We start from the raw sequence: 27,069 nt of genomic DNA, 5'->3' as shown, positions 1-27,069 counted from the left end.
GCCCTCAGCCTTGTTCCTACCTCCTTTTTTAGCCTCTACAGGCAGGGAGGGGGTTGGACTGGGAGTGGAAAGAAGAATCTCTTAACCTGCAGATGTTTCTTAGCCCAAGACGACAGAGTGTCAGTGGATGCCACGGTGTGGAGGAGGTACCAAGAAGCTGGTAACAAGAAGATGGACAAACCTGACCATCAGAGAGGCTTTCAGAAACAACATCCACCAAACACTTTCTGTCTGAGACAGAGACACTGGCCTGGGCTTCCACTCAGTTGCAGGGCACTTCTGATCCATTACTGCCTTATGTACCGCTAAAGCACTCATGATGCACATACTGCTTGTAGTAAGTTTATTTGCACTGACAGATTCTTCCCAAGATAATTTCAGAATTATGCAGCAACAACCATTAGTGTGGCCAGTTTGCTGATTGTTGAACTAATAATCCTATGGCCTCTCTATTGCATTTGTTTATTCTCATTCAGCTGTAGAAAAAGAACCATTGATATATATCTGAGATTCACAGAGGATTTCTAGTTTATTGATAGTATCTGAATAAGCATTTAATAAGACTTGCTCTATTACCTGGTGTGAAAGGATTTTTTTTGGGACAAGTGACAACTCTGTCATCCTTTTAATCTGTATTTATGAAAGTGCCACAAAATATGCAAAACATATTTTTTAAGATCTCTCCCTCATAATATATCTCATTAATTACAATAGTCTATTTACTTACAGTTACTGGAGCAGTTGTCACACTTGGCACACATGAATATTCTGTCCTTGTTTCAACAGTTGTAGAGTGAAAACTACAGTATATAAGTAATTATATACTAAATATGGGCATGTCACACATTCTTCAGCATAGTGTGTGCCACTTTCTGAAAAGCAGTTTCACTCTGCATGCAACATGCACCATCAGCTGATCACAATTCCAGGATGTATGAAATAAGGCCTTCTTGGTTGGTTCTGTTTAATTAGCTCTGTAATTGAAATGCGACTAATTGAAGTCCACTGAGCATTTAGCTCCTGTTCATTTGTTTCAATATCATCCCTACAGTTAGAGCAGCACTCTGCACAATACAACACACAAATAAATCACACCTGCAAGTACTGCAAATCTACTACAAACAATTTGAGTACAATTTTTTTTTCTTCTCATTCTTGCACAAAACACACTGGCATAGTGCCAAAGTGTAAATTTCCATGGAGAAAATAGCACTCAGATTAGCAAGAAAGCTAAACTTGGAAGCAGAAATTCAATACAATAGTTGGATAATGTTTCCAGAAAAGTCTTTATTCAATAACACTAATGCACCGTGATTTAAGAGGGAGAGGCTGAAAGGGATGGTAGATTCATGATGCAAACTGTCACATTAGTGACAGTAAAGGTTACCCACCTAGGCTGAGAGAAAAAAATCCAATGCATTTGAAACAATTGGAAGTAACCTTACACTGAAAAATTAAGCTTTCTCAGAAGAAAACATAAGCAAATTATGGATGCTGAATCCAGGCAGGGTGAACAGAGCCTGTGTGAAACAAAGTCACACAGGCTTCTCAGTCTGGCCTGAGAAAGCATAAGAAAGAATCTAAACAATCCTTGGTAAAGGACAACAATCTGCAGGTGTTGTTTAGTCAAGGGGTGTTGTTTCACTTATGGTGATGTATTGCTTTAATGACCAATGAGAGTTTTACCTCTCAGACCTTCCTGAACATCTGTATAAAAGAAGATTAAGAGTAATAAACTTTGCTCTCTTGGACAATGAAGCCAAGGGAGTCAGTGTCGTACTGCTTTGCCATTCCTAATATAGTGCAATATTTTTCTTTCCTTTAATCAAACATCTTTCTTTCCTTCAACCAAACCATCTCAATCAGTTTGATACAGATAATATGTCTAGAATAATACCATTTCAAAACAGCACTTCAAGCAGCTACTCTCACCTGTTCACCCTTCCTCAGCTACTCAATCCACTTAAAAAGTCACGTCCTTGACCTGACCAGTCTCCTTGGGGGTTCACATTCGATCCCGCCTTCCATCCTCCAGTATTTCATGCCATGAAACCACTCACCAACCTGTCAAACAAACACTCTCATCTCCTGTCATTTCATCCAAACCTATCACATTCTTCTGTATTCCCCCTGACCCCACAGAGCCTCACCATCAGGTCAGAATGGGAAAAGGACTAGGAGTCAATGTTTGTCTGTTATTTATGTTGGTGACTTGTCTGTGAGGGCAAGGAGAGACAATAGCCATTTCTATGTCACAGTCACCTAATTATCAACACTTTATTTTCTCCTTGCTTAAAAACACCAACAAGGCCGTTCTGTAAACTACAATTCATGCCATCATACTTTTACTTAGCTTCCCTTCATAGTCCATCATTCCTCCAGTTATTAACCATAAGGAAATTAATTCATTTCACTTCAAGTCCCTACTACCTTGGTAGCCAACTTCTATTTCCTCCTGTTTATCAGTTGTGAACTGAATCTCTTCCAAAAGTTTTCACTTTTATAGAAAGATTTGCCAGGACTCCCCTGCTAAGTCTCTCCTATTTTTCCCAATCTCTAATAGTGAGGTTTCCTCCATTCCCTCCTTACTCCTAACCTCTCTTTTGTTTTGTATTTTGTCTTTCACAAGCTCTCATTTCCAGCTCCAGTCCCCATTCCACAGTTTTGATCGTGCCTCTGTGAATATTCAGCAGCCCTTGAACTATATGACAACATCTGTGTGTAATTATTTTTCCTAACTCCAAGATTTCTCTCCACTCTGGCTTTCATTAGCACTGGCACACTGAACACACAACTCCCTAACCAGGAGTGTCCTGAACCATGGATCAATGGTGAGGTGAATTCCCACGAAGAAAGGGAATGGAACCTGGCTGCTGGATTACATCAGAACTGTGCTTTGACTCATCATCCCCCACCTAGCCAAGCATCCCATTTCACCATGTGTGGGCAAGATCTCTATATGTTTAACAGATGAACTGTTGGATAATTTCTGACTACATGTGTATGTACACACATACATATATCCACTTATTTCACCCATTTGTGTATGTTCAGTGTGTGACATTTGTATATATCCTGTACATATTTACACAAACAACTGTGCACACATATATACTCTCATACATGTGTGTACACACACCTAGCTGTATCTATCCATCTATCTGCCTACCTACCTATATGTATTTGGGTCCACTGAAATGTTCCATTTACCTTCAGTCTGACAAATTCTGGCAAATGCAAAGCAAGTACCTGACAGATCCCTGCTTGAAGCTCTACAGGACTTGCTGGCATGAGCACTTAAATTACAAGAGTGTAAACTTCTCTGACCACTTAATGGTTTGGGGTGCTTTATTTTAGCAGAAATTATAACTAAAATTACTTTAACAATGACATGAGCTGAAATAATATATTGAAGAATCCTAGTGAATCAAACCCCCTTGTTTTCAACCAGATCTATTTTATGATTGCTATAACTGAATTCCTGCCTTCATCTACATTCATTAATTTATATACTTTGTATTTGCATAGTTTAGTAGACGCTTATGAAGATCTACAGATCATGTCTCAACTCCCTATTGCCCAAATTACCAGTATTTTTTTTTGTTTTTCTAAAGATCTGGTATTTGTAGGTTTTGTTCTCTCTATGGACAACTAAACATACAATTCAAACTCTATTCTAAGCCAGCATATAGATCTGGTCTATAAAATTAATTTTCCCCTTCTAATTGCTTTACCATATACAATTTATATCTCTCCAGTGACATTTTTCCTTTTTATCTTCCTACATTCAAGTTTCTCATCATAATCTTCAAGGCTATCTTAGCTCTGCCTCACTCACATCTACTTCAGCCTTCACATCTGTCAGTTCCATTTTATGTTTTGAGGGACAGTGGACAACACTGCTTCAGCACTTATGATCTCTCTTTCTTGTATGTTTTATTTGATTCTACACCCCAAGACATTTTTCTCAAGCCACTTACACTTAACTTCAAATGATTACAAAATTAAAATCTTCTTTATTTTCAGGCCTCATCTGGATAGTCCCTTACTTTGTTAAGAAATTATTTGCTTGCTGTTTCTAGTGTTTACTTTCAGATAAGACTCTATCAACCAACTAAACTAAGTAAAACAAACAATCCCATGTCTCATATAAAAAAAAAATCTTGTTTGTTCTGCCTTCACAATTCAGAACCCCAACACAAGATAATTCATCATTATGAAAAAACACCTGCCACCCATGTAGGTGCTACAGAAACAAAGACTTTCCTCTCCTTTTCTATAACACATATCAGAAAACCAGTGTTTATGTAAAAATTAGATTCAAACAATAATATGCACTTATCATCTCTAAAAAAATTAATGGAATAGAAAGATTCAATGTATTTTTCTCCAGTCACGTTCCTAAAATTATAGTTTCAAGCAGGTAAATGAATACAAAACTCAGTGCAGGAAATTACAGATGCCTTTCAAGGCATTTGCCTTAAAGGCATGAACCTCACTTAAGTACCTCAGTGGTGTAACCTTATTTCATTATGAACTCTTCTGGGAACAGACAGTGCCCTTCCTGAAAAACAGAGTTTACTTTGGTTGCTTCCTACCAGGAAGAAAGGTGGAGTTTACTAATTCACTGCAACACAGCTACAGTCATAAACTGCCTCCCAGATGAGAAGTGATAATGTAGATTTCTAGCCCAAAATTGAACAATCATGCTGAAACAGTTTTTCACATAAAGTAAGAACAGTAACCATAAGAGCGCACATGTGTGTAAGTACTCCCCTGCCATTTACGCAGTACTAGAATCAAAATCGGTCCCCAAAACAGCTGTACTGACAACCACACAGCCATTTAAAAAGCATCACAACACAAAGAAGAGCGAGGTGTTTTAACACTGGCAGCATCTTGCACTGCCTCAGGCCAATGTCCCAGGCCTGACAGTGTCAGAGAAACAATTCCAAGGAACAGGAGCATCTTGATGAATTTTACTGTGTCACTGAGAGGTTTCTGTGAGAACTCTGCCTTGCCTCTCTGGGTTGGCAGGATAACAGTTGATTACTCCATTATAACTAAACTGGCACTAAATTGCAAAAGCACTTACAACTGTGCACTGCAGTTAAGATTTTCACTTTATTACCAAAATCCTGTATTTCATGTAACCAGAACACAAGGGTGTAGTGTATGTAAGAAAAGCGGCAGTAAGTCATCTCTTCACCTTTTTAAAAAATGAGGATTCACAGAAGCTCAGCATTGCCAAGTCAGGAGCTTACACTCAAGAGAGCAGGCAGAAAATCTGGTAAAAAAGAAAATCCTGTTACAAGAGCCAATGGTAATCTTTCTGGCACATCAGAATCCAGGAGAGTAATCTTGCTCCACCAGACTAACCCTGGCCTTCAGACTCAGCTCTCCACTACTGCTACTAATAATGTTAACACTATATTCTGTATAACTGTGTGCAATGATGCTGGCCTGTTGTACCAGGTGAACTTCTCTTCATTTCAGACAAGGGCAGGGCGGGAAATTTGGAGAAGTAAAAAGATCTGAACACCTGCATTGGAGCCAGAGCTTCCTTGAGTACAGCAAAGAAAATGGGATGCATAAGGCCATTTTCTCAGCAATAAGGGGAAAAAAATACAAAGTTCATGCAACTAGGTTAATTAGAAGTTTTGAAACCTTCAAAACATCTACTCTATTCTTTCCTATAGTACCTGATTGCCATGTGCCAGTTCTCATCATCTAATTACAACTCCAGAACTACTCTCTGAACTTAAACTTTGTCATATGCTTGTAAAAGAGATTGTTCAACTGTCATGTAAAACATCCAATTAAAAGCCTTAATCAAAAAGTTCTATTAATAGTCACCTGAACAAATGTGACCTGTGCTGGCACCTATCACACTGTGCTATGGTTGTCTGCAGATGGAAATAATAACAGAATTAAAAATAAAAAAAATACAATTTGCCATTTGCTCACCTCTGTGTCTGTTATAATGCTGGAAATTCAAAAGACAGCAAAACTACATTTCATATAAAATAGATGAGCCCTGGCAGACCTAATCCAGAACGTCCATTTTAAGAGAAAAACTAATAACTGATGATGATTTTAGAGGGCTATAGAAGTCAGGTCTGTAAAAACAAAATGCATAATCCCATTACAAACGATGCCTGCTTGAGACAAACAAGGTCCATTACAATGCTGGCTTGAGATCAAAAAGCTAAGAGCTTCCCACACCCCTAAACATAAAAAATGTCTGTCAGACAAAACTGCCTTTGTGCCTGCTTTTAAACCAGCCAAACCTCCTGAATCTATATTCCAATAATCAGTTCTTGCTTTAAGGGAATTTTTGGATTCTATTTTTAGCCTGGCAGAAAGGAAACGATGCTTGGTTTGGGAGCACATGCACAAAAGGCAAGGTAATACTGGGCACAAGGCTTTTGTGGTAGCCTCCACTGTCTACACCACTAGAATCTTCAATTTTGGGCCCTTCTATTTCAGATCCAACAGAAGGCATGATTAGGCTATACTTCTATAGCAATCATTTTTATTGGCACGAAAAACAAATTGCCATAGAAGTTGCATACAGAATATAGGAAAAACATGGTTGCAAGGGGAGAAGAGAAGGAGATCCAACTCCTGTGGTTTATTGTATGTTCTGGTTCCCAAACATGGAACAAAGTCCCCAGCCAGTAACTCAGGAAAAATCAATCTCTACGCAAGTAACTGAATTCTAACACATCCCATAGAGTGCCTATGTATGTACTGGATAAATTCCTCAAAATACACAAAATGTAAGTATTTCCTATCCACACTACCCTTATGCAGAGGGGCTAGAAAGGCATTATCTTCTCCTATTCAAAAAAAAGTGTCTTGAGAGCATGGGATACCTGATGCTTTGGGGCCCATTTCCGTGACTGTAAGGGAAGGAGTGGGGAAGCTGAAGGAGCAGAGCTTCCCACACTAAGGCAAAAATAAAATTGTTTTAAAACAGAGTATATTTGGAGAGAGGGGTTAGGACAAAAAGGGGCAGACTGTGCCAGAAAAGGATATAGCAATATTAATGAGTCCTAAAACCATAAAAGCGACAGAAATTAAATGAGAAATTTTGAAGTAGATTCTCATTAACAACAACATCAAACAGAAGTAGCCTACAAACCAACCACGGAATTCCCTTTCTCACAGTACAGTTCTATTTTCAGACTTCCTTGCTACTTTCCCTTAAAAGATCATTTCCCAAGAGAATTTCCACAGGATTCGCATTTAATTTACAGCTAATGCCTGTAAATTAGCAATAGAGAAAATGGTTCACATTTAGGACAGACAAGAGTATCTCTAGAGTGCCAGAAATCTATGGGAAGCCCTTTTCCCCTCATCCCCTGCAAAAGTAGCTTTGCTTTCTTTGGAAACCAGACAATCCTTCCTGTTTTTAAGGAGCCAATTTTAAAATCTACATCTACTTTCATAGGTAAATTGATCCTAAAATGTAGTCTAAAAAAAAATAAAAATGACAGAACATACATAAGGTGTACATCTTTTTGGGAGGGTAGATGATACCATGTTTTTTAAGCAGTATCATTTTTAATCTTTAAACACACTAACACTACACTGACTTGTGCCACATAAAAACTTATATACATAAGATGAACAAGCAGACATCCTTTATCATCAGGTAATCTGAACTTCAGTCTTTGTAATGAAAGACTGTTGGTTATGTAGGCACATGCCCTGACAGTCACAGAGCAAAGGACAGTAGAAATATCGGCTAGCTGTCCAACAGCCAAGGTAGAAGGTAAGGTAAGAAGCAACAGAATAATTTATGTACTGTCGAATTGCCTGAAGTTCCAGAGAAAGGAGCAGACAAAGAGATTAAATTCAGCGCTTTGAATTTCATCATAGAATATCATACATGAACACGTGCCATACACCAAGCACCTCTGAGATATCCTTCTGCTAAAGTAGTAAGTACATTTTATAACATTAAGGAATTACAAGAATTATTATATGCTCAATAACATGACAGCAGTAAGGAATTTACATGTAAATCACTTCATTTACATTTACATGTACCTCAGAGCACATAAATGCTTATTGTGACTCAGGATGACGCAGGGCATTAATACTGTTTGAAGCAGTTATCCAGAATGAGCTGCACTACAGCCTGACATAAATGTAAACACAATGATAATACTAAATGTGCTCTTTTATACACAAAAGCTGTATTAATATAAGTAGACCACAGCAAATTAGGTTTGCCTGATTAAGGAGCAGATCCAGGTAGGAAAGAAAAAGTCATGTGTTCCTGAAAAATGCAATAGTGACTTTCAAAATACTATTGCTCAGTATAAACTATGTCAACTAAAAAGAATAACCTTCTCAAAACAGTGGTTCTGTCTGTCATAACTTGCAGCTCAATGCTCTTCAGGAAGAAAAATTAGCAAGGCAAACATTCATTGAGTCTGACTAATGAAGAGGTATTGCAGTAAGAATATCTACTGTCAGATAATATGATGCTTCCTAGAACAAAGACATTGAGTTCTCATCTGTTAGTGATCATGCTGAGAAACTAATGCTAACACAACTATATATTGATTTGTTTCACATATTTTCAGTTTAACCTTGTACTTGACAAGCTTTTGGGCTGTGTGCCCAATAGAGATGGTATCTGCACTTGATATAGAGTCCATAACCAGAACTAAATCTTGTTTAGTTGCTTTAATTCTGCGGTACATAAAGCATACTTTGTTCACACAGATGCAAATAAACAGTCCATTCTCAAGCCCAATAATATCTTTAGTACCTCCAGATGAGGCACAGACACATGCAAATTAGACAGGGGGAGATAAATAAAGCACATATACTAGAGCAGTTACAAGAAGATGCATTAAGAACATTTTTGTACTAGTTTGCTATTTGTTCTTGATTGAGACATGCCAAAAAACAGCTCCTCTTGAGATGAGAAGTGCAAATTTGGCAGATGGAGCGGTCTGCACCAACACTTTCCCACCTAGACACATCCATCTTGCATTGACAGCCCTGCACAAGATAAAAAGCAGGATTATGCACACTTTGTGGTTGGCCTGAAGAGTGAGATGCTGCAGGAAGTAATTCTGGCAACTCTGTAAATAAGCCCTTCTGTCTGATGAAGAATAACCACATCTGTGGCAAGGCTGCTTTGAGGAAGAAATAGCAATACAGCCTCCTCAACGGTGGTCATAGCAAACACTATGTTCTCAAAAAAAAGAGAACACACTCTGTTCTCAAAAATACAGGTAATATCCTTCCCTCTTGCAAGTCAACCACATTCTCATCAAATCTTTTTCAAGTAAAAAAGCTCTAGCAATGGAAGGTGCTGTCAAAGAGGTTCTAGTATCGCTGGAGTGTCTTTGGATGGAAGAATCAGAGATCAAAGTGTTCTGGATCTCACCAGACCAGGGAACGGATAGTTAAAACACCACCATGTATCAACATACTTGAGGTCACATTTTAAAGATGTAAGATCTTGGTGTTGAGACTTTTCTCAGCAGACCAGATGTATTTCCAACTAAAATAAGACAGATTTTATCATCATAGCAAATGGAACAGACCCAATGGGTTTTTATTTATGCAAATGTAGTTACTTTGACAATAAGTACATTCATCTTCACACTGAATTTAGGCAACAAAAACGAACACTGAGCACTGCATTACCATTTATATGCGTATGTTCTACTGAAAAAAATCAAGTATATTCTAGTCACATGCAGGAGAATATGACAAGGAAATTAAAGGAAATCTTATTGCTTCTCCTTATTAAACTTCAGTAGAATTTTAATGAGAAATATGCTTATCATATTGAGATATTGCCCGTGTGATGTTTTCAGAGAACAGCAATACTTCATCTCCTGGAACAGAATTCCACCCCTCCTTGTGGCACTGTCGGGTGCACACTGAGATCCTATAGCTGCTCCCAAACATCTACATACATCAACAAACACTTTGAAATGCTTGCATTCTTTTCTGTCCATGAAGAAGATTTAAATTATTTACAACTCCCAAACACACACACACACGAGGACTTCTATTGGCACAAATAGGTACATCATCAGTAAGTGGTGACAAGTCATGTGAAAGGTTAGTATTTTAGTCATAAATGTTGGTACCAAAAGGGAGAGCTATAAAGAGGAATGTGGTCTTCATAATGAAGAATAAAAATGCAAATCTGGAAAACGCTGAAAGAGATTAACACCCTATAAATATTACAGAATTACTCAGATAAAACAAAAGCTGAATCTGAACATGGCTTAACAAACCAAATCATAGCACAATGATGCAAAAGGAACAATGATAGAGACATATGCAATGAGCATTAATGGCTAAATTTCAAATAGCACTGTTTTAAATCTTGTGATGAAGAATAATGCTGCAGAGCAGGCATTATGATTTGATAAAATGCTGTAGAGCTTCATGTTCTCAAAATTATAAAAATGCATTTGAAAAAATAAACCCGTTATAAAAGATAGGCAAAGTGACTGATGTTCATTTAGATTGTGTAAATGGAAAACCTAAATGTTAAAAACAGCATGGAGACCCTCTGTCTTGACTGAGGGATATAATCTATGCTGTAGGAGTACATAATCACCACAAGGATGTCTTTAGCCTGACTGCACAGTTTAAAATCAAAAGGAGGCTAAAAAAAGGCTGCCAGAAAATAAACCAGGACATTAATAACAAGAATTGACACTTGATTAATTAACCAAATTCAACTTATAAGAATGGGAAAGCTGAGATCTGGCATTTCTGAGAATGAATGCTAGGGAGCAGCTTGCTTGTCATTGTGGCAAATGCAGCTCAGTAAAAGATCTGAGAAAGAGACAGAGAAGGAAGAACCTATTATTAAATCTCAGCTCTGTGAATGCTATGTTTATCTCTTTGAAGAGCCTAAATTTAGACTGCAGTAAGCATGCCCCACAGTATTAAAAATTGTGGAAAGATGAATAAATAGTGAAACTCAAAGTAAATTAATCTCTCGATTTTCTCCTGCTCCTTTCCCTCTACATTTTAATAAAGTCAAAGCAAAAATTACATATGACCCATGACACCAGTGCTCAGTAGGAGTCAAATGAAGATGTTATTGTATTCATCTACATATAAATGAGAAACTGATGACTGTGGTTTTGAAAAGCATAGAAGAAGTACTTTAAACATAGAGTATAACAGATTAAAGCAAAGATCAGGCATCTTTCATGGCAGCAAGTATAGAAAGAATTTAGAGATCACCAAATCATAGAATGTCCTGAGTTGGCGGAGACCCAGTCAGGATCATTGAGTCCAATTCCTGGCCCTGCACAAAACACCCCAAGAGTCAAACCACGTGCCCAAGAGCATTGTCCAAACACTTCCTGAACTCTGTCAGGCCAGTGTTGTGACCACTGCTCAGGGGAGCCCTTCCAGTGCTCAACCACACTGGGAGTGAAAAACCTTTTCTTGATGTCCTACCCTGACTCAGCCAAGAAACCTGGGAATGTGTATTTTTTAAAAGCTTCCTGCATTTTTATTTTCTAGATTTCTACATATCATAGCAGTGCAGTAGCCATTACACTGTGCATTCTGAGTTACACTGCACAGTGTGGCTTCGTATCATATCTCTGTAAATGTGTAACAGCACAAAACATCTGAACCATCATTGTACAACAGTTATACTTAAATTATGTTTCTTGCCTTGATGATGACAGCATCACTCAAGGCAGCTCAGATGCTGTACTGGAGAAAGATGATGTGTATTGTTTGTCTTCTATCTTCTTCTATATATCTACATATTCTCTGTTCTCACTTAAAATTGCTCTTATTTCCCCACAAGTAATGGAACATACAAACAAAGCTGCTAAATGGCCTATAATCCCTCAATTCCCCCATATTATTCCCTTTATAATACCTGTGTGCCTGCCTCTTTTCTGTTCATTACAGTTCCCATATGCATCTGACTAAGTACATGACTGAACCACAGCTCACCCTCTCTAGGAAAAATAAGGACACAATTCCTTTAAGAAACTATCAAACTTTCTTCAATTCTTTTCCTTCTTAGGGAAATTTTAATCTCTACATGTTTTTACTCTGCATATGGAAACAGGTCCTATATCAGCTCATGCTTAGGAACTTGCATAAAACAAGAAAGCTTTTGCAAGCATTGTCAAGATACTTTTCATTTTCTTTTTAAATAATGTGGCTTGAAGACACTGATTTTCCTCTTTTGTCAGCAATCCCTTCCATTTTGAGTTGGACCAGACAACCTCCTGAGGTTTCCGTTACAGCTTGAATTATCTTACAATATCGTGAACTAGGAATCTATTTCACCAAGGCCAAGCATGCCAACTCACAGTAATTTTTTTAATCAGAACTTTTTCACTTTCATTTTAGCATCTTTTACTTCTCCACCTAAGCTTCAGTGCAACATAAACCAGAAACATGCTACCAAATAGGTGATCTTTTACAAGATGCATGGGTTAAAATTAAAACACAAACACGATCCAAATACAAATGGGGAAGAAGCAAAAATAGTGTCTTACTCCTTCAAAAGTGTCACCCAAATCACAGTTCCACACTAGTCATTGTGAAGAAAATTCACCTTTCTTCAGTCAAAACCAGCACACACAGTTATGTGGGCTTTTTTTAAATGCAGAACAGTATTTGTCTGGAAAAATAGAAAAGCACACCAAGGACTTAAAGAAAGTACCAAATAATTTAGTGGCTAGTAATGAAACAACATATAAAGAATTCTGCTGCATGACACTTTAGAGCAATCTGACACACAATGTTAATTAGGAGAACCTTCCTACAAACAAATCCTCTTCTGTTAAATTGTATAATTTAGGAACTCCAAGTTGACCACTCACAGATTCCTACCTTTTCTGGCACAACTCGGTTATCAAGCATTGGAAACACTATACAATACATTATTGCAAAAATCACTTTGATTTTCTGATAAATAAAATAAAAAACGTTTCCATAAGCACTCTAAGACTGGAATAAATACGCTTCTTCAAAAACGAAACCAAAAGCAAACAAACAACAACAACAAAAACTTCATCCTACAAAACTTAAAAGCAGACTTAAATATAAAATGCACTTACAGTGTTGGTAAGCTCTAAGTAGCTTCCTCCAACTGAGTTGCTAAAATTTGAGGCCTGAGCTAGAAGTCTTTGCAGAGCAGCTTGTTGAGTCACATTGCTTCCACCATAGTCCAACACCTTTTGTAGCATAAAATAACTGTGGAGGTCTGGACTCTGAAGGTCTCTTGCTCCTGAATCATACTCCCAGCTTTCTCTGGCTCCTGATAAGGCACCTAAAATGCAGAAAGCGAAAAACATTTTAGTATGGACTGTGTATAAAACTAAACACAGAATCTCTCAAGTTGGAAAGCACCCATGAGAATCACTGAGCTCAGCTCTCTGCTCCTCACAGGACTGCCTGAACTTAAGCCACAAGACCAAGAGCATAATACAGGTGCTCCTTGAATTCTGCCAGGCTTCCTGTCACAACCACTTCCCTGGAGACCCTGTTCCAGTGAGCAGCCATCATTACAGAGAGGAGTGTTTCCCTAACACCTAGTCTGAACTTCCTCTGATGCAGCTTCATTCCCTTTCCTCATGTTCTGTCACCGCTCACCAGAAAGAGGAAATCAGCACCTCTGGGGTCACCTTTCAGCCTTCTCTTCTCCAAGCTGAGCAAACCCAGTGACCTCAGCTGCTCCTTGAGATCTTTTACCATCTTGATATCCCTCCTCTGGACACACTCCCATTGTCTGATACCTTTCACATACTGAGAAAATACCCAAAAATGCACACAGTACTCAAGGTGGGGCAGCAACAATGCAGTGCAGATTAGGACCACCACCTGCTTTGACTGGCTGATGATGCTGATACACCCCAGGACACAGCCCTTTCGGCTGCCAGAGCACACTGCTGACACAGGAATAACCCTGACCAACCATCATCCCAGAAAGAAAAAAAGCAAAACCTCCATCACCACGACTGCCCATCTTGCATGTGCTGATAACGTCAGGGAAAAAAAGCAGTAGAGTTTCCAGTGCATAGGTGAATTACTAAATTACAAGACACAGAAGGAAAACTAAAAGCATTTGCATGTGTCACTTAGTACACTGCAAAACTAGTGTAGTTTACAACAGTAAAGGACCACAAAATGAGTACCAGTAACTTATGTCAGATTGAAAAGCCGCGGAGATAAAAGAGCAAAAGAGAAAAACCTTAACTGCTTTAACTTTTTGTTTACTGAATGCCAACAAATAAGTGTATCTTTTAGCTGTATAGTTATCACTTTATATGTTACCACTGCCTTCTTTATTATCTGAGGATTGCTCATTTCAATTCAAGTTTCAGACACATCAATCACAAGGAATTTCATTACAAATCAATGCAAGGATAAGATCTTGTGGCAAGTGACAAACAGTGAATCCTTTGAGAAAGTTTCGGTATCATGAAGGTGCAGGGTTTCTTTTTCTCCTTGAACAATCCTTCCAATTCCCATGCACAGAGATGGGCTTAAACCATAAAACAAGTAGAAGAAAAATTTCTAATTTTGTCAGTAACTACTTCATCCCTGGCTGCTTCTGATTCACTTACAAATGTTCCACTCCTATTAAAATCTTGTTGAGTTTTAGATTCAACCATTTTCTATGGGAAAACAATCCAGAACAGGCACAAGATTATTTAATTATTTAAGTACTATAAATTTCATCTATAGTATAATGAAGATTAGTAACAAATAAATGACTTGTCCAAGAATACACTCTGGTGTCAGAACAGAATAGAATCCAGAGCTACAGACTAGATCAAAGCTCTAACTCAAACATGCAATCATCAAACCATAAGTAGTTACCTGTAATGCCATCCTTATTATTTTGAAAGCTTTTCCCCTTTTTTGAGCTAGTTTTCTACCTCAAATATTAATCAGCATTCCAAGGGAGTGTTTACTAATCAGTGGTTATTACTTATTCAGTATATTACCAGGCAAAAACCAATAAACTACATAATCAGTATTAGGAGAACGTCTTCCCCTCACCAAGAAAAGTTTGAGATACAAAAGTACAAGCGGAAAATCAGCCAGAAAGGCTGCAAGGCAGCAACTGATCTACAGCTCAACACCCTAATACCCTGTAAAGCTGTTATGCATGAAAAGCAGACTTAGGAAACCTGGAACTGATTTCCCTGTCTTTCTGCAATGCAAATATTCTAATCTTGAAACGTCTAAGTAGAAAATAACACACAATAATTACATTTTATACTAATATAATTACCATGATTCCTTACCACTGGTAGAGGGAGATTAATTAGAGATTAATTCAATGACTTTTACACCAAGAGCATGCACCACTGTACTTCATCTAGCTACGTGCTGCAAGCTTTCACTGAGATACAGGTACCAGCAATATTTTATACAGCAGGCAGGACACTGTGGCTGTGCACAGCATTGGGTGTCTCTGCTCTCATGTGGCTACAGAACACCACAGAGCAAAAAAAATCAGCAGCTCATAGACCTGAAGCTACTGAAATGTCTCGGTGTCCAAGGGAGGCAGAGGATTGGTTCTGCCACTTCCCAGGCCTGCCAAGAACACGGGAAACAGCCCTCTCTGGGCAAGCAGAGCCACAGAATTAAGGGAGCTGGTTGTGTCATACAGATATACCTCTTTCCACAGAGCTACATATGGCACATGGTTCTTCAGAGAACATGCACTACATTTCTAAGTCATTGTTCTGCAAAAGAGCTTCCATATTCATGCAATTAACAGCAGCAGCTCTGTTGAAGGACCCAAGCTGCCTTCATATATTGCACCAGCTGCTATCAGACTGAATACTCACCTGGCACAGAAGTCACCTGTCAGTCATCGATGGATCAGGAAACGGTGGGGGTTTTATTACCGTATTATGACTGTATCTTTAACCCAAATTTTCTTAAAAGTTCATGTAAATACTCATAATTTAAAACATACATACTAAAAATGGGAGACGACTGGAAGGCATTTCCAGTATTTTATTTTGGGCTTAACCCTAATCCCTAAATTTTCCTACTGTTTTCCCAACAGATTCCAGAACTCTGGCTGCTAAGATGTTGTCCTGGATCATGCACCTCTCAAATCTCAGCTTTGCAGGGAAACTCTGGAGTCAAAACTGAGATTTCAGTTCTAACTGAAAATTCAACCAGGAATTAAGAGACAACTCTTATATCTTGCTGTAATTAACATACAATTCCTTCTCTTACAATACTAATCAGAAATAAGTAAACATTAGGTATGATGGCTGATAGCTGACCTGGTAACTAGGAACCTGCAGTTAACAAATATGTGTTTAAGATTAGTCTTTGCAGAACAACATACATCCCATGGTAGCTTTTCCCTGTTCAGCTGCACTTCGAATAACAAGAAACATGAAATTTCTGTATTAAGTGAAACAAAATTATCATGAAAATTCCCAGGTAATAGGCAAGCTGGAAAGTTGGTGTTACTACAATGATTAGACAGAAAGAAAACACAGATAAATAAATTCATTGCAGAATATTTGTATTAGACAAGTAATAAAAGAGCACATAATTGTTTTCAAATTATGTAAGTAACATTTTTAATTCCACAGTAAGAAAGTCAAAACAACACTTTCTGGAGCAAATGAATACATAGCATATTAAAGAATAACAAAGGACAGTTTAGTTTGATGGCATATGAAAGACTCCATAATCACATAAAATTTCAGTTTGTGAATTGTACCTAAGGTGTTTAAAACAACTTTAACCAATTCACTTGACAAATGCCACTCTGAATAGTGTACCCTGCCCACCTGCACTGAGAAACTTTGCTATCTAAATCTTCTTTTATCACCTGCAAAGCTCTCTGGTCTGTGTTCTGGTACTGGTGCCATCCTGCCACTCTGATCTGAAATAAAATGGCATTTCATCTTATGTTCAGCAGTGAACCTTCTGCCCAGAAGGCTTGTATTCTACAACAAAGAAACACATGCCTACCAAACATACAAGTCTGCCCATACAGCCAGGATTTTGGTTCGGTAATGGCTAATTTTACCAGGCTATGCTGGTGAACCAAGCATTATGTGATTTCTTCACTGCTCACAAAGTAGAAAAGATAAACCACCAGGAAAGCACCTGAGGTATCAGGAAAAGGGAGTCTCTGTAAAATTAGCCCTGCAGCAAGTTCTTAAACTAGTCTGGCTTGTGAATGGCAAAAATAAAGACAGCTGTTAATGTAAGTGCACAACCAGCTCCTTGGTCACACAACTTCACCTCACGCAATGAGAATCTGACCAGTTTTCCATGAGTTAGCCATGACATTTAGCTACTTAAACTTATATGCATTATACTAGCAGAAGAATGGCTATTTTTCAGCCTATTTTTTTTAGTTCATCTTTCATTCAACAGTTAAATTGTGATAACCAATCACACAGAATTGGAAATTTGAATTATTATTATTATTCAGTGAAGTCAACAGGTAGATTTGTGAAAAGCACTAGCCATTTCAAAGCTCCCTGCCAACTTCAGTAATAATAGCTTTGGAGGTAAGTGCACTGAATGAAGGGGGGAATGTACAAAATTAACAAAGAATGGTCATTTTGCACTTGCTAGTCAAGACAGGGCCTTGAGGAGTACAAAAAATGGGGGCTGTGCAGGAAGCCAAGAAGAATGACAGTAAATATTTGGACATTCAGACAATTCAAGCCCCCGAAGCTGATGCAAATATTACAAAACCCAAATGCACTTTAAAGAAAATCTAGAAACTAAATAGAGCTCCAATTGCTCAAGCAACATACCAAGTACAGTAAATGAAAACAACTGAAAAGAATCTATGTTCTGTAGAGGGATCAACTTTCTACTATTCCAACCTGATTAGGAAAGTGAAAATAATGGTTGTATTTGGAGCTTATCATAACTATTTCCATTGTTTTCTATGAAACACTTCCATATAGGAATCAAAGGCCAAAGGTTCTGGCTTCAGCTGGTAGCCTAACAGCTAGTCTAACTCTTTCCTATTTAACAGGAATCACTTTTTAAAACTTACTTATTATTTTGCATCAGATGATAAAACAATATGAATGATACCGATGAATGGCACAGCAGCGAGTGATGATGAAAACTGATCCTCACATGCACAGCTGGTTGAGAATGTTTATTAAATACAGAAAACTATCTGTACATCCATTAGAAGTTCTAGGAAAATTCGGGAGGGGAGGAATGTATTCTCAACTCAGCATTCAGTCCTAGAGATATTTCACATTTGAATCTTTTGCAACACTTGTCCAGTGACTGAGAAGGAAATAATTACTGTGGGCAAAGCAGTTATGGGAAATGAGGAATCTCAAGGCAAGGGTCTGTGGGATCACAGTCTAATTTTATTTGCTCCCACCATACCTGTTTTCTGGCTTGATGAACACTGCACACAACATACAACGACAGGCTGTGTTATTGCAGTCCTTCTTTCGTTAGTCTTGGAAGTGAGGATAACAAGCTCTGAGGAAGGAAACCATAGCTACACTCCACCCTGACTAACACAACTCACTCATGGGAGAAATCTCTTTTGTGAAATTAGATCTAAGAAGAAAACTGAATCACACTGATAATTTTTGCTCTAAAAGAAGACTGCTGTCATCTCACATGTCATCTTCCTTTTGTCCCTGAACTGCAAGTTCACATATTGGCACTTTCTACTGCTATATTTCTCAAAATCATCAGAAAACCTCAACTATATTTCAGGTTCAGTGATGTATCCCCAACATTGGTACATTTAAAGTTCAGGAATTCTCCAATTTTTGTGCTGCCCAACTCACTACAGGGTATCATTATAGCATACATTTCAGAAATACTTAAATGCACATTAAAGAAATTTGAACAATCTGCAACATAACCTGCACTCTTACCAGAGTAATACTATCTTTTTTTTTGAGGCCTTCGGGTTTTAATTTTTTACATTCCATGACATATTTTTCTAAGCAGATTTTTATCACTTATAAAAACTATGTCAAATCTTAAGAAAAATAAATCAAACGGCTACATGAAAATTATGATAGATAAGTAAATAAGAGTGCCAAGAGCAAACCATAAAGTAGACAAGGTAATTCATAAAGCCTTGAGAAAGTAAAACACAGAAACATATCTAGTTAAAGAAGTTTCTCTCATTACAATTCCCAATTATTCAACACAGCATTTGGATGCAGAAGTCGTGTTTGTTAAAGCAGCAGTCCAAATCATATACATTAACAAATGTTTGTGAAATTTCCATCAATTTACCTTCTACAGATTTATTTCAATTATTGGGAAAATGAATCTATGTAAACTACCATGCTTTCAGTACTTGCCAGCAGACTGACATTGGCCATATAGGAAACAATGACACAGAAAACAAAATAAAAAAACACTATCCATAACACCTTTGTACACCTATCCTTGATTCTGAAATTATCCAAGATTATTCTTGAGACCAGACAACCATTTGCTCTATTGAGATATAAGAAACAGAATGTGGATGGACTTCCTAACAGTCTAGAAACCGAGGTCTCCTAGCACCCAGTATTGTTTAAGCACCTAAACTAAATTTTGCCAGAATGCTGCTAATGACTGCATTGTACTCAGGAACTCAATTGAGGATTTAATTTGAAATTTCTATTAAGTCAGAAAATAATATTTTTTTCCTCTGAAAATTAATAACCTCTATTTAAGAGGGGAGTATATAATACATAGGAAAAAGGGTACATAAAACCTGAAGTCATACAGAAGCTGAAGGAAGTTCCAACACATCTTTCAAGTACTGTATTTGTACTGTATGCACTGTACTTCTAAAAAATGTTGGCTTTCCTTACATGGAAATTTACATGTGAATAATCAGCATCCTCCCTGATTATCTTCCACTCAAGACAGCCTCACTTTAGATCTGATTTGAATATATATGTACCCAAGCAAACAAATGAAAAATCCAGAGTTTGTTGCCTGTCACTTTAATTTTGCTCCTGTTTCACGAATCATGGTATGTCAGGGACACGTTAGAAGCCGGGAGGTGAAGAGCACATCACATAAATCAGGAGAGATAAAGCAAGAATGTGCCGAGAGGCAACCCTTGATTTACAAAAACTGAAGTACAGGATGCGTGACAGTGCTCATCTTGAGCCAAATGAAGCATGCCTTCTATGAAAATCCCAGCTGCAGCCTTTTGGTTTCTCAAGCTGATCACAGTTTGCATGGAAAGCATAAACTGGGACAAACCTGAGGATGTGATGTTGTAATCCAGTTCAAAACTATATGGCAAACCCAAATGACAGCTCTATGTGTAACCACTGGAGCTGACCAGGAGGCACAGAGAGCAGTGCCCTGAAACAAGCCTGACCTGTGGTGCTCTGCAGGGCTGGTCCGGGCAGCCCTTCCATCAACGCTGCGTAGCAGCAGCTCTCAGGAACAGCAACTTTCTGTTTCCCCCAATTGTATCCAAGCTGTCTGTCCTTCCCTTTTCCTCTCAAAATTTTAAGGTATTTGGTAATTTTAAGGGCACTTGGTAGGGGTGTCAAAGTGTCAAATACACTGAATTCCTGTAACTTTCATGGGAGGCACAGAGGTGACTGACTCTGTTAGTGCTTCTGTTGAGGAAGGCAACACAGTGCAACGCAATGCTCAACCTTGACCAGACACACTAGGGGTTACAAAAAAAAAAAGCTAAAAATCCCTGCAAACACATGGAAGGAAGGAAACTTCAGGAACGCAAAAAGAGTTTGCTCCTCATACAATGGAAGGGCAAGATGTGCTACTCCTGGCAGCAGGCCATGGTGAACGCTAAAGACTTGCATATGTTCAGAGACTCAGGTTCTGTAGCCAGGGTTAGAGGGAGGGAAGCCACGTGTATCTGAGCAAGTGCAGCTATCTCTAATTCTAAGTCCCTGGGCTGAAATTTAATTTGCAAATATTGCTGTATAATCACTCAGTCCCTACTATCTTCTCTAATCATTTTCTTCTCGCCCTGCTAAGGGACAAAATTACTATTTGAGAACAAAGTCTGGTCTGATACAAATTAGCTGTTCTTACATTTTACAAATATTCACACCAGAAGAAAGATTCAACCGAGTTTGTTTTTCTATTAGATCCCAGAGATCCCTGCAAGGATCACTTCTATTCTGTATGGATTCACTGGTGTTTAATGCATACTATGTATTATGATTTTAGTAATATTGATCAACTGTTAATTATAAACCTCTGGAAATTCAGGTTCATTTGTCAGGATGCTCACAGAACTAAAACTCTCTGTTTCTTTTTTTCTAAAAAAATTACCTATATTCTGCTACTTTGCACAAAGACAGTGGTATCAAAAGATTATGTAAACTCAATAAACTAAACCACTTACAGTTAACAGGAGTTTGTATGTAATTGAATTTGGCCTAGCAGAAACTCAAAGCCTTTCTATTTAAACATATCTAAGGGTGAAACTGCTCATAAATCTCAAGAAAATCTGCAGCATGCCTTTGAGTCCATATGAGCTCCATAGTTTTTAATTAAATATAGCATAAATAAATGTAATCACTGCATCAGTTTATCAAGAGCAATTTATTTGCAGTAAGATCAAACATGGAATTAATGTAAAGCAAAAATAATGATTTTTCAGCCCCACTGGTCTGCCTCCTGTTTACCCATAAGTTTAATTTAAGGCTGAATTCCTGCCATTCCTTTGATTATTTCTCATGCTTGATCCACTATGCAAATAAATTATCTTAAGTTTTCATGGGATTTATTCTCAGTAAAGAAAGGGGAGTTGGCTATGAATTAATTACTAACCTACTGCCAAAAATTTGTAAAGGACTCTTACATTCACAACTGTTTATCTAGAATCAGATCAATAAATACATGCAGTTACAGGAAACCAAGAATTTACTAATAAATAGTGCCATTTCTTGTTCATCCTCCGAGTCAATGGGTGCTAGAAATAGGCTATTTTTTATCAAGGGGAAAAAATGGCAATTTGCTCCTTGTAAAGAGCTAGACAAATCTATACAATGCATAATATAAATAATTCTAATGCTAGCTTTTGTAAAAAACATATAAAGCTATACAACACTGAAAAAGCTAACCAAAACCACAATTGTTCAGGCAACTCCCTGCTTTAAATATTAGAGATGTAGTTCTGCTGTGTTAAAGTTTTCATGTGCCAAGCAATCCACCTTCACCACTCACCACATTATTCACACTGCTTTACTGTACCCATCCTGGCCCTCACTCTCCCCAGCTGGACACAGGATTTGATTAGCATCTGACATTCTTCCTGCACTGCCTACTGAAATGGTACAATAAAGAGCCAGGTCACATATGGTGACTGCAGAAGTTATTTTATTAACTTTCATTTTTGTATTGTATTTTAAAATGCAAGCACATTAACAGAGTTGACATTCCTTTTCACTTACAGAAAAATAACTAGTTATTACTTGCAAATTATTGTTAAAACTCCTGCTGACATTAATAGTGTAGGGTAAGAATTATAACACGTTATAGTAGCTTTGAACTGCTGTTTAATAAACATCACAAAGCCTATTTCTAGTAACTTAGAAAACTTCCTTTTTTGTGCACTTCAATAAAACATGAAACTTTTAAATCTGTAAATTCATTTGCTCATCAGGAAGGTAGATATGGATGCAGGTTTGGCTTACTGAGGACATACATGAGTGAGTATTAACAAACCTGAGTCCTGTACCTTGATTAAAACAGTCAACCCATTTCCTCACTTCCGCATCCCACCTGGAAACACAGGTGTGAACATTTGTTGGGCAAAATTATTCAAATAACCTTATCAATGATAAAAAAGATGGATGAGATGAAGCTCAGTAGTAAATTAGATGCAATTACTTCTTACAACTTTTTTTCAAGTTATTTTCTTCATAATGAAAAGCAAAACTTTTAGGCAGCAAAGGTAATATTATATTTAGATAAAATGTTTTGCTTTTTTTTTAAAGAATTTAGAACAGTTCCAAGAGAGGACAAAACAAAATGCTGTCTGACTGGTAATCTCTGCACAATTACACATAAACTTCCAGTGTAAAAACATGCATGTCAGAGGCTGGATTCCTTTGTTTCAGATCATCAGGACCCCTGCTACTCAATACCAATCAAATGAGTTTCTCTGTCATTTATGTGCCCCACATCAATATGTGAAACCAGCTTTAAATATTATCAGCAGCTCATACACTATTTAGAAATTAGTCTTGGAAAAAAAACGGCCTGCAAACTACCTTTGAAAACAAAGTTTAATAAAAAGTGTTTTGACAAGAAAAAAAAGGTAACACAAAAAAAAGAACATCTACCAAGCTCACATTTGAATGTGTACATGTCTCTTGTCTCAAGCAATGCTTAGAATGCAACAGCAAGGACTCAATAATAACATAATCAATCATTTGATCACTAATGAGTACACAAGTGAATCCTCAAAGACATGAAAGGCACAGAAACATCAGAAAAGCACAGAAAGTTGCAGATCATAATTCAAGCTTCACTGCAAGCGTAATTCTTCAGCCATCATTATGTTCACACTGCAGGCTGGGTTTATATCATAGAAATACACCGTGGTGCTGTTTCCTTGACTCTTTGAAAAGAAAGCTATGTAGAACATTTTGAACAGTGCTGCCACAATGGTTTTCTTTTACAACCAAATAAAAACAGTTGCATCCTAAATGCTCATTTTTAGTATTTCCTCCCATCCTTTCTGGGGACAGGGAGCATCTCTGTATGTTTTCTAAGAATTCTTGCAAGAGTCAAGGCAGGACTAGGACAAATTCCATAATTCCCCATAGCTCTAGACATACAGGACAGTAAGATGGTAACACCTGATCAGGAGAGCAAAATATATCAAGTCAGGAAATTCTGGACTTAACTTTTGGGAAAAAAAAATAGGAAAAAAAAAATTGGTGCACTCATCAACTTTAAAAATACATAAAATTATTCTTGTAAAACTAACAGCAACTGGGGAATAGGGGAAAAAAGTAGTTGCGATTGAAATCTATACACTAATAAATTTGGAAACTCTTCTATGAATACTTTTTGGCTGCAATTAGTAAGATTTCTTTATGGGATTATATTGGCCTTTCTCTTATAAAGTTTAGGAGCTGTCTTTCACTTCTGATTATTACAAATAATAATTACTATTGGTTTGTCTAAGAAATATTTTAAATCTGGTCAGCAAACAGGGAAACTTTGTATAGACATCTGAGGGCAGAACAACTCTGTTTTGCAGAAAAGTACAACTGTGTCAGCAACAAAAAAGCAGGCAATGGAAGATAATTGTATGATCAAGGGAACACACAATATCCTTAAAGAAAAAAAAAAAAAAAAAAAAAAAAGCACAATCTTGGCTTTGAAATATTGTCTGACAGCTCCAGAAACAGATTCACAGGCTGGAAATCGATTTAGCATAGGCTTATGAAGATTTCAATACGGAAAGTGATGGGAGAAATGGGCATAGAAACTACAGAGTTTTGCAATTCAAGAATATGTATGAAAGAAGGATAAACAAAAGAAATGCTAACAAAGAACTACCTCAATAACAAAATATGACTGTGAAAACATAAAATATGAGATGGAAGATAGAGTTATGAAACAGATTTGCTATGCTGAGAAGTCAAAATGAAAAGCCAAGGAGCATGAGATGATGGGATAAGGGAGTAGTACAGTCCATCTAAAAAGCTAAAAGATAAGGAGTTCACCAAGTATACAAAGTAAACAAGGAAAATTTGAATTTCTGAGATGACTAGGAAAAAACACGTCAAGTCACTAGAAGACAGAACATGCTAACGCCGTACCTCCAAAGCAAATTAATAGACAGACCAAACCACCAGAATCAACATATGCACAGTTTTACTTTTAAGAAGTTGACTACTGACAAGATAAAGACAGGTGTGACTGATCAGTAAAGTGCTACCATGAGAGCAGGATCAGAGATAGGCCAGGGTGATGTGCCCATAAAGCTCAGGAAAGGATGTGGGCTGGGACTGATCCCAGCTGTTGCAAAAAAGCTGGCTTGATCTCAACACCAAGAGGACCTAAATGTTTTGCTTTAGACAAACTATGAACAGCTGAGAGAATCAATTGGTGCTGTGCTTCTCCCCAAGTTCAGTAAGAGTGTGAGAGCCAGGCCAGTGTGGTTACTTGTATACACAGCTCAGCCACACTGGTACTGTGATTGAGCTGTGCCCTGCAATTGCTTTCTTCTGCTCTGTGTGACTTATATATATTGTATTTTCAGTATGCTCTGCACCATGCTGCTAAAATAATTACTTTCAAATAACTGATTAACTAACTAACTAAATAAATAAATAAATCTGATGTTAAACATTATACCTGACAACAGGCCAATAACATGGGAAGCTGGAATAACACAACTCTCCAGATGTATGAAGCACCTCCAACAGTAAAAAATATTCCCAAGTTAATTTAAGACACTTGAAAGAAAAAGTATTGGGACAACTAATCAAGATTTCTAGTTTAAAAAGTGTTTTAAAACATCTAGGCTCATATAGCTTTAAGAAAAGGTTAAGGAGACATAGCTCCAACTAAACACCATCAGAGGCTGATGGTGTATTTGTGAAGCATGGACACAGGTCAGTTCCACATCATCAGCCAGCAGTTGTGCTTAGCCAGGACTGTACCTGTTGTAGGGAGCTGGGGAATGGACAGCATCTTCAGCTTTTTCCACAAGACACCACACTTTGCCGTTTTTGACCCCAGAAACTGTGTCCTTTAGCCTCTTCCATTTTTTACAGGGTGATAGGAAGCATTCTGCAGGTGTTAACGCTTCTGACCTAATGCTAACTGGTCACAATGCCATCAAGGACTAGGCTCAATGACACAGATAATCCCTTCCTACATCCCATTTTCCTGTGGATGGAATAGAGCCCTTTTTTGTTTGTTGGTTTGCGTTTTTTTTTTGCAGGGGTCCGTGCTTGTTTTTGTTGGTGGTGGTTTATTTTGGTTTGGTTGGTTCTGGTCTTCATTCTGGTTTTTTTTTCGTTGGTTTTTAGTCAGATGGAGGAGTATTTTTGTATTCCCTAAACCATAAGGCTCTTCCAACATTCAGATCTCCCAATAAGTGGAACTTAGGAGCTAAGAACCAGCTCCTACAGTATATTATAACTAGAGCCAAGATAAGGTCTCTCCTCATTTTTCAGTTTTACCTACATGCCTGGGATTTACACAGAAAACACAGAACTCCCTGGGTCTTCAGTTACCAGCTCTTGTCCTTCCAGGAAGTCTGTTCTCTTGCAGAGTTTGCATTTTTAGAAGAGGATGCTCTGCACACATTCTAGTTTACATTCTGATGACAAGTCTTCATCTGTAACAACAACCCTCTAGCACATGATGAAACTATGCCAAGGCAGATTCACAAAGCCCTTCAGGAGCAACCCTAATGCCAGTAAAATCAGTAAGAAACACCCCACAGTTTACCTTTTGTTAAATTACACCAACAGGACATTTAAAAGTCATACCTACCTAAACTGTTATTGCTGCTAGTTGGCCAGGAAGCTACTCTATCCCTTAACTTTTTCTTTTTACAAGAGTCATCTGATTTCACAGAAAGCTCCACTTCCTCCTTCTTGATTTCCTGTACCAGTTCCATGTGGCACTGATTAAAATCCTGGAAGGAAATTTTTCCATTCTCATCTGCTCCCAGCTGGTGCATGATCTCTGCAACAGACGCCTCCATATTCAGCTGGCGGCACACCATCAGCAAGTCATTCCTAAAGATATTTTTAGAGGGAAAATGGGGGCAGGGGAAGATTGGAAAAGTGGGAATAGAGAAAACAAAAAAACAGCAACTTAGTTTGGAAGAAAAGGAATACTAGCCCTGTCTAATCTGGATGTGCATTAATGCACAGGCATTTAAAACCAATATGCCAGGTACTGAAGGAAACAAAATCTTGAAACAATTTCTCCAGCATCTGAATGATGACAGATGCATATTTATCAAATGACGAATAATCACATTCTAAATAAAATGTGGGCTAACCAATTCAGCCAGATCTGGAAAAAACAGCTGCTCTACACTATCAAAATCTTCTGGGTGCCCCATTC

The 27,069-nt window shown here is 37.8% G+C and overlaps 1 protein-coding gene across 1 annotated transcript in view; it reads right to left on the bottom strand.

Annotated features, from left to right (window-relative positions):
- Positions 1 to 27,069, bottom strand: part of MCC (MCC regulator of WNT signaling pathway) — a 186,659-nt gene that overhangs the window by 145,086 nt on the left and 14,504 nt on the right. Inside the window, exons 2-3 of the mRNA XM_058864607.1 lie at positions 26,488 to 26,735; positions 13,098 to 13,309 (exon numbers count right to left, since the gene is read on the bottom strand). Of these exons, the coding sequence (XP_058720590.1) occupies positions 13,098 to 13,309; positions 26,488 to 26,735 (460 nt within the window). The remainder of the gene's footprint in view (positions 1 to 13,097; positions 13,310 to 26,487; positions 26,736 to 27,069) is intronic.

The sequence above is a fragment of the Poecile atricapillus genome, chromosome Z (assembly GCF_030490865.1).
Source record: "Poecile atricapillus isolate bPoeAtr1 chromosome Z, bPoeAtr1.hap1, whole genome shotgun sequence".
Lineage (NCBI taxonomy): Eukaryota > Metazoa > Chordata > Aves > Passeriformes > Paridae > Poecile > Poecile atricapillus.
Note: the sequence above shows the minus strand (reverse complement) of the source record. Positions and strands in the feature narration are given on the sequence as shown.